Source organism: Pantherophis guttatus, chromosome 17 (assembly GCF_059756535.1).
Source record: "Pantherophis guttatus breed Tessera chromosome 17, ASM5975653v1, whole genome shotgun sequence".
Lineage (NCBI taxonomy): Eukaryota > Metazoa > Chordata > Lepidosauria > Squamata > Colubridae > Pantherophis > Pantherophis guttatus.
The window spans coordinates 1,997,274-2,014,049 of NC_142079.1; the positions used below are offsets into that span (position 1 = coordinate 1,997,274).

At 43.1% G+C, this 16,776-nt stretch overlaps 1 protein-coding gene across 2 annotated transcripts; it reads right to left on the reverse strand.

Moving 5' to 3' along the window:
• Positions 1–391: 391 nt before the first annotated feature.
• Positions 392–14,533, reverse strand: ABCB9 (ATP binding cassette subfamily B member 9). Of its 2 annotated transcripts, none has more exons than XM_087880378.1 (12): positions 14,428–14,533; positions 10,360–11,091; positions 9,698–9,812; positions 8,614–8,744; positions 8,051–8,256; positions 7,258–7,455; positions 6,568–6,696; positions 5,890–6,078; positions 4,941–5,114; positions 3,865–4,024; positions 2,931–3,067; positions 392–2,297 (listed from the first exon to the last, which is right to left on the reverse strand). In XM_087880378.1, the coding sequence occupies exons 2-12, from the start codon at positions 10,976–10,978 to the stop codon at positions 1,989–1,991; spliced, it is 2,367 nt and encodes a 788-aa protein (XP_087736504.1). In that variant the 5' UTR covers positions 10,979–11,091; positions 14,428–14,533; the 3' UTR covers positions 392–1,988. The 2 variants fall into 2 exon arrangements, with proteins under 2 accessions (XP_087736504.1, XP_034284624.2); XM_034428733.3 differs by having other exon boundaries at positions 14,252–14,449.
• Positions 14,534–16,776: the final 2,243 nt, after the last annotated feature.

Consider the following 16,776-nt stretch of genomic DNA (forward strand, 5'->3'; position numbering starts at 1 on the left):
ATGAATCAAATCGTGAACAAAAGCTCTACATAAAGTACCAAATCTTTGAGTAAGGAAACCAATCCTTTGTCCTTCTCATCCATGGGACCTACCTAAGGTATCACTGCCCATAACTTGCATTATTATGGACCACTGGCCATGCTACCTTGGGTTACGGAAGCAATAGATTAATTTCACTTTGCAAAGCAAAGTTGGAAAGAACTTTATCAGGAAAAAAAATGTTTTTCTTTTCACCAGCAGAGCATAAACAAACATTACATTAAAGGGCTTAACTCTTTGTTGTTGTTACTCAACGAACATTTGCTATCTCTCTGAGGTGACTCTACTAATAAAAGGCTATTTGGGACAGATTCTTGAAGACACAGACACTAAAAGTACAATATCAGAGGTAGTCTTTCTTTTGTTGTTTAATTTAGTGAAGTACTTGTAAAATATTGCTAAAATATCATACGCTTTTTTTTAAAACATTGCTAACGACAAAAATCTGCCCATCGAAGTATCAGAAAGTAATTAAAATGTGATAAAGTGCATGAGTCATTTTACAACCGAGTGCAACTGGAAAAGCTACCTAGAGAGAACAAATTACCTTTTCAAAATTGCTAAGATTAAGGGTTGCGGGTAATTGTTCAATCTCAATTCACAGTTTTGTTTTTTTAAAGCACATATTTGGCTGAGAACTCTAATATTTATCCAGCTGTAAAAGTCATAGATCAAAATAGGTCAAATTACCCAGCTAGATTTGGAAAGGGTTTTTTCCCCCCTTTCCTTTGTTAGAGTGAACACAACAAACCCATCAAAATAATTCGGAGAACTGGTGCTTGATGATTAACTAATTAACTAAACAAAATAACTATAACCCTCAATATTTGCAACGTTTAGCAGAATCTATATCTGAACATAAAATTTGGCAGGAAATGTTCCCTGGCAGAATGGGGCATATTTTAAAACTGACGTGTCTGATTTTAGGCATTAAAACAAAAAAAAAACAAAAAAAAGAAGAAGGGAAACAAAAACCTTTGTTCTAGAGAAATAAATAGTTTGCAAACAGAGCTGACTTGCTAGTTGGGATATTCAGGTGCCCAACCCAGATTGTGTGCAACTGTGCAGACCAGCGATAAAAATGTAAATAATTCCAACTTCAATAAAACTGCCCATTTCCCCTAACCAAGGCTCTCTCTCTCCATCTTTATTGCCATCTAGGTATGCACTGCAGACCACAGAGGCAATCCTTCTTCTTCTTCTGTTGTTATGGCTGGAAGTTTTATTTCAATGCCATCGGGGATGCTGCTGCTACTACCTCTGAGAGCAATCTGGAAATAACCCCTAGCCAACTGAAACAGCGCTGGTTTTGTTAAGAAAACCTTCATGCATACGCAGCTTGTAGACAATCCCAGCATGTAAAGTACCACACTTCGACAGAGATACCCAGAGAACCATTGACCTGGACTACAACGTGTACATATCCAGATGTTCTAAATTCCAGATGAGCCAAGCTCCCTGTGGAAAGTGCATTAGATCTGGCGGTCCAGTTCGACTTTCACGGAAGCGCAAAGCACATCCGTAGGCACCAGAGTGATCCCAAAGTCAACCGGTTGGCTTCAATGCCAATCCCAAGTACGATATTTCCATCCTGGCCCATGGTGGTGATGCATTTTGGAGATCCATCGAAGATCCTTATTCTTCCATACAGTGCACGCCCCTAAAAACCATGCCCATTTATAGGTAAGAGCAAAGTTTGCAAGGTGTATCCGAGGGAGGAAGACACAGCCTGTTAAGAGAATTACATGTGGTTTTCTTTCTCTTCTACAGCTATCTCCTGGGAGTAATTCAGGTTGGACAATCGCTTAGGATTGTAATTAGCCACCATCAGATAATAAGGGAAGCCCTATGAAAGATAACTGTTCCATCTGGGATTTGATGGGAACCCTTGTTACATTCAATTCTGGGATCAGTTGACAGCCGGACAGTTCAGTTGAGCATCTTCAAGTTCAGCAGGTGTGGTGTCCCTTCTTTACTTCTTCTGCCAACCCTGTCTTGGGAGAACCTCTCTGGATGTTAGCCAAGCCACCATCCACTGGACAGCTGTCCCCCGTGCCTGTTTCGCGGCCAAGAATCTGTCTTTGCACCAGCTTGTAATAAAGGCTGCCTTCTTCCATAAGCTGCTTATGCGTCCCTTGTTGTACCACACGGCCCTTGTCGAGAACAATGATGTGGTGTGCCTTTTCCACAGTGCTCAGCCGATGGGCGATGACCAGAACCGTGTGATTTTGCACATGTCCGTAAATAGCTTTCTGAATCTGCCAAAAAGAAGAAAGGTGGATTGCATCAAGAAAAAGACATTCCCATTTTCCCGCCCAATGTATCCCATCACCCAAAACGCTCTCTCCAAATCAGACAGGAAAATAGTCCATCTATTCACTCGTGAGAGCTTCTGATCAATTAAAACACCAAAACAGGAGTAACAGGAACAGAGCAGGTTTAAATAAAACCCCTCAAGTCCTTATTAATAATATAGCTATGTTGAAAACATGTTTAATCAAGTTAGGAGCTGTGATCACCCGTGAAGCTCAAGTTTAGTTGGGATTAATTTTGATAATTTGATGGTGGTTTGTATAAACACAGCCTGTTTTCAAAGTTTTGGGGAAAACCCTGGAAATGTGTCCCTTGGCTAAACCTAACCTTTGGCTCTTATATTGATTTTTATTTTTATTTTTCTCAAGGATTTAATTGACAATCTTCAATTAAAGTCGGCAATGTGACGTGGCTGGGAAATTCTGGGAGTTGAAGTCCGCACGTCTTAAAAGTTTCCATGGTTCAGAAACACTGACTTAAGAGATAGAATTTCTTTTTGTTTGCAAAAGACATCTTAGCTAACAACAAATTCTGCTGAAGATTCAGGAAGTCTGAACAGGAAACCCCATCTTGCTCACCGCATGTTCACTCTCTGCATCTAAAGCACTTGTAGCTTCATCCAAAATCAGGATCGGCGGGTTTCTGATTAAAGCTCTTGCAATAGCCACTCTCTGCTTCTGACCGCCGGACAGTTGGGTTCCCTTCTCCCCAGCTTCTGCAGGAGGAAGGAAACAAAGGGGGGGGGACCCGGAATAGTAAAATCTGCAGAACTTTTTTTATAAGCCATCCTGTCAGCCAACGTCAACCTGACTTCAACAACAACAACAAAAATTAATATGCCTCTTAAGGTGGTGCTAAAGGCCCCGATTTCAGAGCTCATTAATTTGCTGCAAGAAGGATTGTGGTGTTGTGGCCCGCCAGCGGCCAGCAGAGCTGACAGCAGAATCGGACAGTGAGGAGGTTGGGGAGTTCCAGTTCTGGGGGCTGGGGAAATCTTGGATGAGGGCTCTGCATCGGAGGCAGAGAGGGAGCTAGACAGCAGTGAGGCAGAGGAACAGCTGGAGCCTGTTCCCACTGTGCGCATGCGCAGAGATGCCAGAAGACAAGAACAGCTAAGAAAGCAGGGTTGATTTGGGAGTAAAGCCACACCTTGGAGGTGATTGGCCCCATCCATAGGAAACAAAAGAGGAGTGAACAGGGAGTGGGCTTTTGCAGGAAATGATTCGTTCGTTCGTTCGTTTCAAGAGTGGGAAGATCTGTCCGTGAATCCCAGAGACTCTGTGCCAAGTTTTGCCTTGCCCTGCATTTGGAAACTAGTTATCTGGCAGCTTTCCAAGCGAGATAAGGTCTGTATTGATAAATATTCCTCTGAAAGACTGTTTGCCAGGCCTTGCTGACTGTGAACGAAAGGAATTCACAGTCGTGTAAATAAAAGGGGTTTTGCTGGGACCAAGACTCTGCTTTTTGCTTTTTAAGGGAGCCTAGGTCAGAACATGTGGTGTCAGACCCTACCTGTGTGATAGCCGTCTTGCAATTCCATAATAAAGGTGTGGGCGTTGGCATTTTGGGCAGCTTGAACGACTAGTTCATACGGGCCTGAATCCAAACCATAAGAGATGTTTTTTGCAATGGATCGGGCAAACAGGACCGGCTCTTGGCTCACCAGGGAGATCTAAAAAGACAACGGGGTCCAGCAGGGATGAAGAGAAAAACCAGTGAAGAAATTGACTGATTATCATCACTCACAGACTTCTACTGTCAAAACAAATGAATGATAGGAATTACAGGATGTAATGTGTCTTGGTGAATCATGCAGCAGCTTACAATCCACCCTTATGACTCTTCTGGAACTAGCTTCTCTTGTATCTACAGGTAGTCCTCGACTTACGACTGCAACGGAGCCCAAAATTTCTGCTGCTAAACGAGACATTTGTCAAGTGAATTTTGCTCCATTTTACAACCTTTCTGGCTACAGTTGTTAAGGGGTTTGCTGCAGTTGTTCGTTTAGTAAATGGTTGTTAAGTGAAATCTTGCTTCCCCGTTGACTTTGGTGACTGTTCACCAAAGGAGATCACATGATCCCAAGACAGAACAACTGTCATAAATATAAGCCAGTTGCCAAGTGGCCGAATTTTAATCACGCGACATGGGGATGCTGCAATGGTCGTGTGAAAAACAGTAATAAGTTACTTTTTTCAGTGTCGTTGTAATTTTGAAGAGTCACTAGACAAACTGTTGTAAGTCGAGGACTACCTGTATTTTCCTGAATATGATGTTGAACCATCACTCAAGGAACCAATTCTCTCCATTTTGGGAATCCAAGAGCAGCTCTTCAGACTTTACGCATTTTGCAGTCAAAAGAAAGCGAGAATTGATTTTATTTAATCAATGGAACTTGGTAGCTGTGAGCTACCAGTTACCAGGGAGAAATGAGACCATTAGAAGCCTAAATCATCCATGGAGATTTCATCACAAGTACTTGCAAACTATCTCCGCAACTTGGAGGGCTAGGATGTTCTTTTTTCTTGGAAAAATTAATCTTATCATACTCAGCCATATCTAGGGATCCAGCCATTGGCGATTCATACCACCGAGTGAAGATACTTGTGTTGATACATATCGATAGGTTGTCCATCCAGAAGAACCTGACCCTCTTGAAGAGGATAGAAGTTCTCTATGATGTTGACGCAGGAACTCTTCCCGCTGCCTGAAGGACCCACCAGCGCAGTCACCTTCCCAGGATGGAGAGTGAAGGAGACATCCTACAAGACAAGCAGATCGTCATCATGTCTCATCCATTACTTGCCAAATTTGTTGGGTTACCTTTCCAAGGCCAGGTGTGCGCCAAGAGCTAAAAGCCACTTGAGAAGACATTTCTTGGTTCCCAACCAAAACTCCAAAGAACCAGTATGTAGTTTTAAAACCATGGCAGAAAGTTTAGCACTTGTTCTTTTCATCACTTTTCTTCAGATCTGGAATTTCAAGTCCTTGAAAAAAGCTGGAATTTTGGACGAATGAAAATCTCCATCTAAAGCGATAAACCTGTTTTCGTACATCAGCAAAACTATAGTTTATTTATTTATTTATTTGTTTGTTTCAATTTCTATACCGCCCTTCTCCAAATAGGACTCAGGGCGGTGAACAGCCAAAGTAAAAAAAAAAACAGGACATACAAAATTTAAAAACAATTTAAAATAATTAGATATTTTGGCCGTTAGTTTGTTAGTTTATTAAACAAAGCACGGCCCCAGAGTGCTTTGTATACGTAACACATTAAGACCCAAAGAACATACAGACAGCATGTTGTGTGAATGCAGCCAAAAGCTACTCAAACTATATCGAATAATAGAAAGAAAGGAACATCGGAAATTTGTGTGTGAGCCTCATGAAACAGATGGTAAGAACGGTAACTATACAACTATAAAATATACGAAACATTTTGTTATCCTGTCTTCCTACTGCTAAAACCCACAAGGCAGAATGAGAAGCCTTGAGTAGCCCATAGGTACCAAAAATATACAGGTATGAGATACTTACCTGTAAGACTTGAGATGAAGGACGGGTGCGATAAGCAAAAGTGACATTCTTGAATTCCAATTTTCCTTCCAGTTGGCTAGGGGCCAGTGTCCCATCGTTCAACGTTGTGGGTTGGCGGTCTATGAACTCAAATACCTTTTCAGCAGCTCCCACACCCTGCATGAGGCCGCTGTAAACTGAACCAATGGACTAAAAGAGAAAAAGAAAGAAAATTACTAGAAGGGATTGTCATTTCACAAAAAAAAACATACTGTGCAATAGGGGTTATAAGAAGAGCTAATTGTTCTGCATTTGAAAAGAAATATGTCTGAGGAAATACAGCTCTAGATAAAAGAAATTTTATATTTCTGCCTTTGAAGAATTCTAAATTGTAGATTGCAGACGGAACTTCAGCTGAGAATCTGCAACAGTTCTAACCCATGAAAAAGATAAGTCCACAATTAAAATGCCATTAGACACCTCTACTTTTAGCAGGGTGTTAGGAAGGATCTTAGGGACAGACTTAGTTGAAAAATTCGATAAAAATATTTCAAGACAACTTCAACCATGAACAGTCTTCATGTTTACAAAAACCCAGCTCATACATATGAGAAAATATTAAAAGAAGCTCAGCTGAGGTCAGAGACGGTGATTCCTTTCAGACAAGAATACAGAGATGGTCTAAAAAGTGTCACTTACCTCCATGCAGTCTCCCAAGACAAATTCATAAATAATGAAGGATATCAAGTTGCCACTTGTCATTTGCTCAGTGATCACCAGGTGGCCTCCATAGTATAAGATGCTCACTTGAACGATGAGTAGGGTAAGCTGGAATCAAGGATAAACACCTGAATTTGGGAGCTGAACTCCAACTTAACTCATGAGGGTACCAAATTGGGGAAGGCCGGTCTACTACTTCAGACACAAAAACACTTTCCTATCAGCAGCACTGATGATGTTACTTAGCTTGGTCATGAAATGTCTGCCAGGCAACCACCAAGCTCAGAGAGCACCAAGGATCCCACAGTTCAACCCTGAGCTACAAATATTCTATTCTATTGGGACTTTCCTAAGCTAGCAATGACACGTGAGACTTCAGGCAGCTGCTGATGTGAACTCAACTCTGAAGAAATAGTTGACACAACAAATGTGTTCTTAGTTACTCTTGGCCTAGGAGAAACATCTAGCTCTTTTGGTATACAATTGGGAATCCCTTCATCTTCCTAACTGTGTGTACAAAGCACAATTGGAGAAAGGACAGAAAAGATAGCAAAAAAAAAAAAACATGCCCTCCATCTCTGCTTTAAGCTAACATGGAATAGAACTCTTAGTTATTTCTGTTGAAAAGAAAGTCAGAGGAAGAGAGAAGGGGAACGCATTTCAACCTACTCCATTCGACCACACGTAGTACGTGTAAGCCAGAGCCTCCTTTTTGTTGAGTTGGTAGACTTGCTGCAATTTCTCCGAGTAGACATCAGCCTCGGCTTCCTCATTAGCAAAACTGCGAACTGTCCTCATAGCGGAGATGGTTTCTTCGGCAGTGTTATTCGCCTTGGCCAAAGCGTTCTGGACTTCTTTAGAGAGCTTCTACTTGGTAAAAAGAAAGGAGAAGAAGAGTCACCTCTGAAAAGGTCCTACTTCAACAGTTCTCCAAGCTGTCCTCAAATTTGGAAGCTCACATGGAGTTCCAGATGCTAAATACAAATACATCTATGTGCATATATATGCAATTGGTATCCAGGTCCAGATGTGGCTTTGAGAAGAAAACTGTGGTGGAATGTCATCGGAATTCCCAGAGGGGAGGGGCTGCATTCCAGAGGACCAAGAGACAGCAAAGTTTAGAGTTTCATTGGGAGGAAGAGAGTTAAGACAGCTCCTCCCTAGAAGTTCTCAGAATATATCTTTAGCGATGCAAATAGTTGCTTTCGTTTGGCAAGATTCTGTCTGCAGGTGAGGAACATCAAAGGTAACTGTTTATGAATAACTCTGAGCATCTTTCATAGTTTTGGGAGCCTGACAAAAACTCAACATTAGCCTACAAATATTTGAACAATATGTGATCATTCAGATATGTCAGTTCACCTGACCATAACGAACAACAGAAGGTTTAAGAGGTCTTCCCCCCAACATTGCAAATGATTAAAGGAATATCGGATCATTCTAAGACCCCCATAAAACCAACCTTATAATATTTCCCATAAACGTCTGACACCAGCATGATTATAGGGAAGCCCATGAAGGTTACCAAGGACAGTTGCCATGAGAGACTAAACATAAAAACAATGACCCCAGTGGCTTTGACCAGGTTGCGCAGAAAGATGTTGATGTTTTGGGAGACGAGATCGCTCACAATGGTTGTGTCTGATGTCAGTCGGGAAATGATGTCGCCTGCGAGAGAGGAAGGAGGACAAAGGATCAGCGGAAAAGCAGCATAACAAGAGAATAAAATCTATAGAAAACAGCACTGAAGAAGTATTAGGACTCTGATTTTCCAACAAAGCCAATATTCTCAAGTTTCAGAAACTTTTAAGCTCTGGGGAATTCTGGGAGTTGAAGTCCACACGTTGTAAAGTTGCCAAAGTTGAGAAACACTGGTCTAGACTAAATGCATTCAATCCACCAGACTACAAATTCTTCTGAACTACAATTCCCAGGCAGCCTGATGAGTGATTCTGCAATTGATCAATATTTGTAGGATGATGGGATCCCCACTCCTGACCTCACCAAAAAGGTAAAGAAACTCACCGGTGAGATTTTCGTCAAAGAAACTCATTTCCTGCACCACTAGTGACCGGAACAGTCTGTTACGGAGCCGGATATTCAGTCTAGCAAAGACCAGGGTGAAGAGGCCACCCCGGATACCTGCGGTAAATGAGCTGATTGCAGATAAGAGATGTTATAGGATTGACAGAGACCAACAAAACAACACCCCTAAGCCCAGGATTACCTGCACACTATCAAGAAAGAAATGCTTCGGAGAGACAGCCGTAAGATTCAACTCAGATTTTGTTCCCAACATTACATTGAAATGTAATTTTAAAACCAAGAGAGAATATTCTGCAAAAGCAGTATCTTTATTGGACGGGAATAAAATCTGGACCTTTTGCATGGAACTCCACCTGCAGGGTTCCATAAAGGAGATCCAATATCTTCCAATATTTAAAGGGTTGCCACAAAGAAGAAGCTATGCTCCAAAGCACCTGAAGGCAGGACAAGAAGCAATGGGTGGAAACTAATCAAGGAGAGAAGCAACTTGGAACTAAGGAGAAATTTCCTGACAGTTAGAACAATTAATCTGTGGAACAACTTGCCTCCAGAAGTTGTAAGTGCTCCAACACCAGACACTTTTAAGAAGAGATTAGACAACCATTTGTCTAAAATGGTGTAGGGTTTCCTGCCTGAGCAGGGGGTTGGACTAGTAGACCTCTAAGGTCCCTTCCAACTCTGTTATTCTGTATTTTGGGATATTTCAATTTGAGGAATTTCTTAACTTCTCGTGACCTTGACTGGCCACACCACACCTTTCCCTCCCTGCAACGTTTCCCACACACATACAAAAATCCTGTGGAAAGAGCAGAGTGTCAGGGTTCTAAGTAATAAATCCATATCAAGCAAACCTCCCAGGATTATTCCACATAATTCTACTCATTTTAACTATTGTTCTTTCCACAATTCTAGAACCTGTAAATTTCTTGGAAATCTGGGCCCCACCTAAGAGACAATCTAAATCACAGCCTGGAACCATTTCAAGACACTTCACACAACCACCATACTTTCCAATCTTCAGACTCTAAGGTAGCAAACATACCAACACTCTTAACAAAGTTACCTTCCAATGGCTAGAAGAGCCATGATCACCACTGCCTTGGAAAACTGGTCCATGGACTTCTGGATGACTATCCCGTCAATGGCCCGGCCAGTGTAGTATGGAAGGAAGGTTTCCCCTGTTGGGAAGCAAAAAAAATTAGAATAAAAGTGACAAGCCAACCAGGACATATGCCAAGGATTTTGGGGTCAACTTTAGAGCAATTTCTTTCCTGAGTCTCAAAAGATTTGTAAAAGTTGGGAATTAGTTGATGGTGCTAAGCAGGGATGGGCAAGCAGTGATCTACCAGATGTTTCAGATCACAAGAGAAGTGACCACTCATCTTCTCAGTGATGCCAACTGGAGTTTAAGAATGTTCTCCACCCTTTGATGAACCCACTACAATGGTTCTAGCTAACATTAACCTCCAATTTGATATTGATCTTTCCCACGAAACCACCAAACATTCGGTAAATGTTATTTTAGTCTTGATTCATAGATTCATAGAATTCTTTATTGGCCAAGTATGATTGGACATACAAGGAATTTGTCTTGGTGCATAAGCTCTCAGTGATGTTTTAACCAACATCTACACCACTGCTTCTACTGCCACAAACTTTCAAGCACCACACAAAAACAACAAGCAGCGTTCCATGTCGTTCTATTTTTACACCCAAATCACTCACCTAAAGCGGCTAGTAAAAGGAAGAAAAAGGCCACCACAAGGAAGTGGACATCTGGCCTGGTGTAGGACAGGAGTTTACAAATGGTGGCAGCTGAGGCTTCCTCTTTCCTTCCCCGAACCCCAGGAGAACTGGAGTCTCCAATGTCTTCTCCTTCAGCCCTGGATTCTGAATTAATCCCCAAGGTATCCCTGGCAGGGGTCACAGAGGAGAGCAGCTGCCAGAAGGAGAAGGTGGCCACCAGTGAGATGTAAGTCCAGGCGAACAAACCCCAAAACCAAGGATCCTTGATGGTTTTTCTCACTTCAGAATAAAGAAGCAATTTGACCAATGCATAAATCCCAATTGCCAGACAAACCAAGATGATAAAGATCCGGGATCCTTTCAACCGTTTGGGACCGTAACTGGTGTTTTTGGCCACCCCGATGGAGGCCCCCAAGAGTAGGCAGCTGCGATACAAGCAAGACCCCCAAATATCCAGCATGGAGTCAAAGATGTTGAAGTGCTTGAGATCCTGAAAGATGGTCCTGTTGTGGCGGTTGTATTCGTACAACAGGGTGGTCAATGTCACGTCCATCCCTATGAAGATGAGGGTGCTGGTCACAGCTGCCCAGGCACGCATCTTAAACTGGTTCCAGAATGAGGTAGAGAGGTAGGAATCGTAAAACAGAATTGAAGGGAGAGACTCGAAGCTCCTAGACCAGGATTAACACCAACATCACAGCTCAGTTTTTCCTGCAAGAGAGGAGAGAACAGGACAAGGTACTCACCCGTGACTTCTTAACCATGATTGACCCAAGTTCTCGATTGACAAGGAAGGAGATGGCTGGGTACCAAACCATGGCTGGTTTCAACTAGATCCCACGAGCACCACATTCGCCGTGTTAAGAGTGCTTTTGTAACTTGGTACAAACAACCCTCAAATTACGACCATTCAGAGTTACAACAGACCTCCCCAGAGCTACTTACAAACCAGTTGAACCGCTCATTGGGTACAATGGGTTTGCTTAATGGCCACCATGTTTGCGTAGCAGCCACTGTAAAAAAGGGTATAAAATCGATCACCTGATAACCCACTTAATGATTGGCACAACCATAATTCTGGGCTCAATTCTGGTCGTAAGTCGAGGACCACCTGTATAAACTTCCCAATACTTATGATGGTCCTCTATACTCATCTGATATTCCTACCACTTCTTTTAAATTCTCCCTTTTTATATATCTTTTGCATCTTCTAGCTTTCGAGCATTGTTTTTAGGTGTTTATTTTAATTCTCATTCTCTCTCTCTCTCTCTTTTATTCTTCTTTTTCCTGGCTGCACCCCACACACTCTTGCGTTGGTCTATGGCTGTAATCAGGATTTTATCTGATAACCATATTTTCTGGAATAAAACCACCTTTGCAAATCAGACTACCTGGCTCGCCTCTCAGCATCCCTTTAGTTAAATAAAGATGAGAATGTTAAAGTAGGCCAGCCATCCAATGACTCTATTTTCTCGGAAAAAATAAACCACAAACCTAGAAAAGGGGCAAATCCGAAATAGGATATTTTTGATCCTATTCATGAGGATCAAAAATATTAATTATCTTCATAACTTCGCATGAGAAAGAAAAATCCAAAACAAACCCACAAAAATCTTGACAGAAAGGCACATTCTAATAAAAATATCTAAAATCCAGCCCTAGATACAATAAATTCATTTTTAAAAAGATCATTCGGTTTCCATTCCAGTTTTTCACAGATAATGTGCCACACTCTGCATTCAGTGGTACCATTTCTAGGGTAAAAGAGGAAGGAGAAAAGTAAAGGAGAAAATTGCTTTCCAGAAAAATAAATCAGCTTTCTGAAATAAAGGACTATCCTCAATAATAAAGGATGGATGGTCCTGTAACCAAGGACTGCTAGGCCGCTTGACTGTTGCCATGGAAACAGGGAAAGTTGGTCCTTCCTTCCTGTCTGGTATTTTAATCATATTTTTTTTCGCTTGTCATCCAAATCTTAAGCCAAATTTCTGAATGGACAATCGTATATCCCTAATTATTATTTAATCTGAAGCCTTCAGGAAAAGTACCGGATGATCCAGAGAACGGAATCACATCAAGCTTGTTAGGCTCAGAACTCTCACAAAGGACTCCAGGCCCTATCTGCCATGGCTAAGGATGATGGGCCCTGAAGTCCATCCCTTCTGGAAGGGGCAGGAAGCAGAAAGAATTGGACAGGAAAGAAAAGGAAAAAAAAACACCTCTTTGGTTTTAATCTTTCTGGTTAAGTACAAGCTTTGGAAACTAGAGAGGACGCTGCTTTAACATGCTATAAATAAATGGATTTAAAAGCATCCGGGTTTTATAAGGGATTTTTCAACCTCCCTTGCCAGAGGGGAGACATACCAAAGTGCACCTAAAAGATACTTAGACCAGAGATAAATTCTTTTTTTAAAAAAAAACACACCCCCTTATAAAACTACTGGCCTATCTTTTTATATTCCCTTTGTCCTTGATCGACTCAACTTCGAACATCCTTACAACTTCAGGGCCAACAAAACATTCGGTGTAAAGGCTCCGAAATCCTGAATGGGGGGAGAAAAGGGGGATTCATCCAAATTTGAGGAAGCTTCATTTCAATCCAATGAAGCACACTTAATGCCCCAATAAAGCCCCAAAGCTCCTTGCCAGAATCTGCCAAGTCATTTAAAGAGGAGGAAAAAGCAGTGCAAAAATTTCAACTTTTCAGCCAGCACGATAAAATCGAATTTATAGACGTGATTATCATGACAGCCTTGGCTAGAGCTGTTGCCTTGCTTTGATACGCTCCTTGCCAAAAATAAAAAACATTTTTTTATATTTTTATTCCTTTTACTGGACAGTTGGCAGAGACGTCCGCAGCGAAGATGCTGGATCTGCCCTTAAATGAAAGGGGGAGATTGACTTCGATGGGAGGGGGAGATCCCTTTGATCAAAGGATGGCAATAATAATATTCCTAATAAAGCAATCAGGTTACTCAGATGCTCCCCCCCAAAAAAACCCCCACTTTCCACTAGATTCAGGGTGGGTGGGAAGAGACTGACTCAACCCAATCAATCTACTGCAGTGGCCGCAAGGGAAGTTACCCAGATCTCAACTTATTTCCCGGCGTGAGTCAGTTGTTTTGAGAAAAAAACAGCAGGGGGAAAAAAAATGATCCTTGGATCCCTCCCAAAAGCCCCCATTTCCACCCCCAGGGTCCAGGGTAGATCAGTCCAGGGTAGATCATTGGCATAATTCAGGATCGTTCTGAAAACTGGATGAATGGTTGGGGGGAGTTGCTCGGTGCATGCAAAGCATCCCAAATCATCATCATCTTCTCCTCCTTCTCCTTCATCATCTTCTTTTTCTTCTCCTCCTCCTCCTCTCTCCCTTCCTTTCTCCTTTCTCCTTTCTCCTTTCTCCTTTCTCCTTTCTCCTTTCTCCTTTCTCCTTTCTCCTTTCTCCTTCTCCTTCTCCTTCTCCTTCTCCTTCTCCTTCTCCTTCTCCTTCCCCTTCCCCTTCCCCTTCTTTTAATAAATCCTCCTGAGATCCCTGCAAGGTAGGTCCAGGGCTAATGCCAGGAACTCTCCAGCGGCGACTATCGGGACCAGTGTCTGCAGCCACAGCTTGGGGGCAGCATAGGATTAGCCAACACCGAGCAAGCCAAGGTGGGCAGATCCCAGTTAAAGGGTCTGAACGTGCCTTGCTGCAAACCGGGGGGGGGGTGTTCCAAAGTGGGGCGATTCCCACGCTCGCCTGCCTTTGCAAGCCAGGATTTGCACCCCATCCCCACCCCCTGCATCAAGCAAACCGAGCGTGGAAGAAAGAGCAAATGAAATGAAATGAAAATAAATTGAAAGGCCAGGTGTTTTGCATAGGAGAAAGACTCACCTTCCCGCAGGGATGGGTCCTCCTCCTCCCAAAAAAGGCGTGGGAAGCCTCAGCTGCCTCTCTGCATCCTTCCAGGGAGGGAGGGAGGGAGGGAAGCCAGCATACACGGGTCTGGGGATGCACGTGTGCATGCAAAGCAAACCCGTCTCTCTCCCCTCTCCCTGGACCCTCCTTACCTGCAGACGGAGCGCAAAATGCGCTAATCTCCTTTGCTCGCCCTGCTGAGCCGGCTCCCGGGACAAGGTCGGGAGGGGGCGGGGTCTCCGCGGGGCCCCGCCTCCCGGAGAAGCCCCGCCCACGCCTGCCTACCTTTGCAGCTGGAGAAAGATGCTAAGTCCTTTGGGGCAGTTGCCAAAGGGAGAAGCGGAGGAAACCAAACAAAATAATAATAATAATAATAATGCAACACACACACAAACCTGTTGGAGAAAAAGGCTGAATCATCCCGTATTTAAAAGCACACACACACACACACACAGAGCTCTGTTGCTGCAAAAAAGAGGCTGAATCATCCAGCCGGGGTGAAAAAGCACAAAGCTTCCAGGAAGGGAAGACAAGCAGGGCTAGTGGGTGGCAGCCCGGCCCTTCCCAGGCTTTTGCATGGATTGCAAAACCCATAATGCGCGATGGGGCGGGAGCAGAAGTGCAGGAAAAGGCGGTTTCCCGAGCAAGCGGTAGGCACCAGTGTGCCTGTGTGGCATCGCAGCCTCCGAGGGCGCCTTCCAAACTACTTAAGTCTTGAGCTGCTGTCATCGTCACCCCTGTAGTGTCACCGCATCCTCGTGGTCAATCTATCTTGTGGCGGTGAGTTCCATAGGAAGCAGAGCTCCTTTGGCCTCCCTGGCCAAATCCAGAGGACCAGTAGATGGTAGGAAGGAAGGAGGTAAGGGGAAATTCCTTCCTTCCTTCCTTCCTTCCTTCCTTCCTTCCTTCCTTCCTTCCTTCCCTCCCTCCCTCCCTCCCTCCCTTATTTATTTTCTTTCTTTCATTCATTCATTCATTCATTCATTCATTCATTCATTCGTTCATTCAGTGCGGCTACCATTTCAGGAAGGCACTCTGGTGGCAAGCAATCGTAAAATAAATTCAAAACAAATTTCCATCCGAAATGCAAAAAATTAACACCCACAGCAGCCGAAGACGATGCTACAACTAGTGGCAGTTAAGACCCAACCAGGAGACAAGACTCTGCATACTCAAAGACCCAGATCTGACCACGGCACCGGATATTTGCAGTCCAGATTTAACAGCCATCTTTACAAAGCCGCTTGGAGCTACTTTGAAGACTATGTTGGAGCACTTCAAGCGGAGAAATTGGGACAGACAAATGGACAAGCGAGATACTTCAGTATGTCAGCCTTCATTTATTACATGATTATTTACATATTCACAGAGGCAGTTTGGACCAGACTTCACTGTTCAGCTCAACAGCCTGTGTGTTGGTCAATCTGCCTCTTTTGCACACACAAATGCAAGGACACACACACACACTAGTGTTCAGAATAGCATTGTGTTGGCATTGTAGTCCTGTCACACACACACCCCGAAGATGCAAGCATCTTTGTGATAAGCTGAGAAAGGAATTATTAACCCCTCTGAAATAGTTTCGGCTATCCGTGATTCTTTCCCGCTTAATACAGTGCACAGAGTTTGCAAAAAAAAAATAATAATAATCACATCTCAAATCACAATTTCTCTGCCCTTCCATAGGCTGCACTGCTCCCTTCTCAAAATTCCTTTTAAGAAACCCAGACAAATTTTTCCCCATCCATCCATCCTTCCTTCTTTCATTTTCAAGGAATCTTTCGCGTAACGTCGAGGGCTTCGCTGCTCGGAGTCGCTTCGAACCGCGAGACGGGCAGCAAATAAAACTTGATCCATCATAATCACGGCTGCCGAGGGGTAAGCGGGCATTCAGCCTGGGGCGTGTGTGTGTGGGTGTTTTATGGAGAAAATACATGAACCCATTTTACAGATGGGAAGACTGACGTCAGACGGCATGCTTGCAAAAGGATGTGGTGTTTTGAAAGGAGCTTTCTTTGGCCAAAACCCAATGCTCCGACATCACCCTATACTTGTTAACTAAAATAAATAAGAAACCCCCTCCTCATACCACCCAATGATTTATAGCTTTTGTGCAGGACACTACCACAAAGGTAGAATTTCAATTAAACCATTTGGCTCCCATCTCCTATATATATCTATATCTATATGTCTCTTGTCGGTCCTGATAGATATAGGTAGTCCTCGACCTACGACCACAATGGAGCATAAGGTTTCCATTGCTAAGCGAGACGGTTGTTCAATGAAATTTGTCCCGTTTTACAACCTTTTCTGGCCACAGTTGTTAAGTGAAGAACTCAGTTGTTAATCTGGCTTCCTCGTGGACTTTGCTTGTCAGTAGGATCAATGCGACCGTCATAAGTATGAACCTCTGAATTTTGATTATGTAAACCATGAGGGATGCTGCAACGGCCATGAATGTGAAAAACGTGAAGTCATTTTTTTAGCAGTGCCATCGTAAC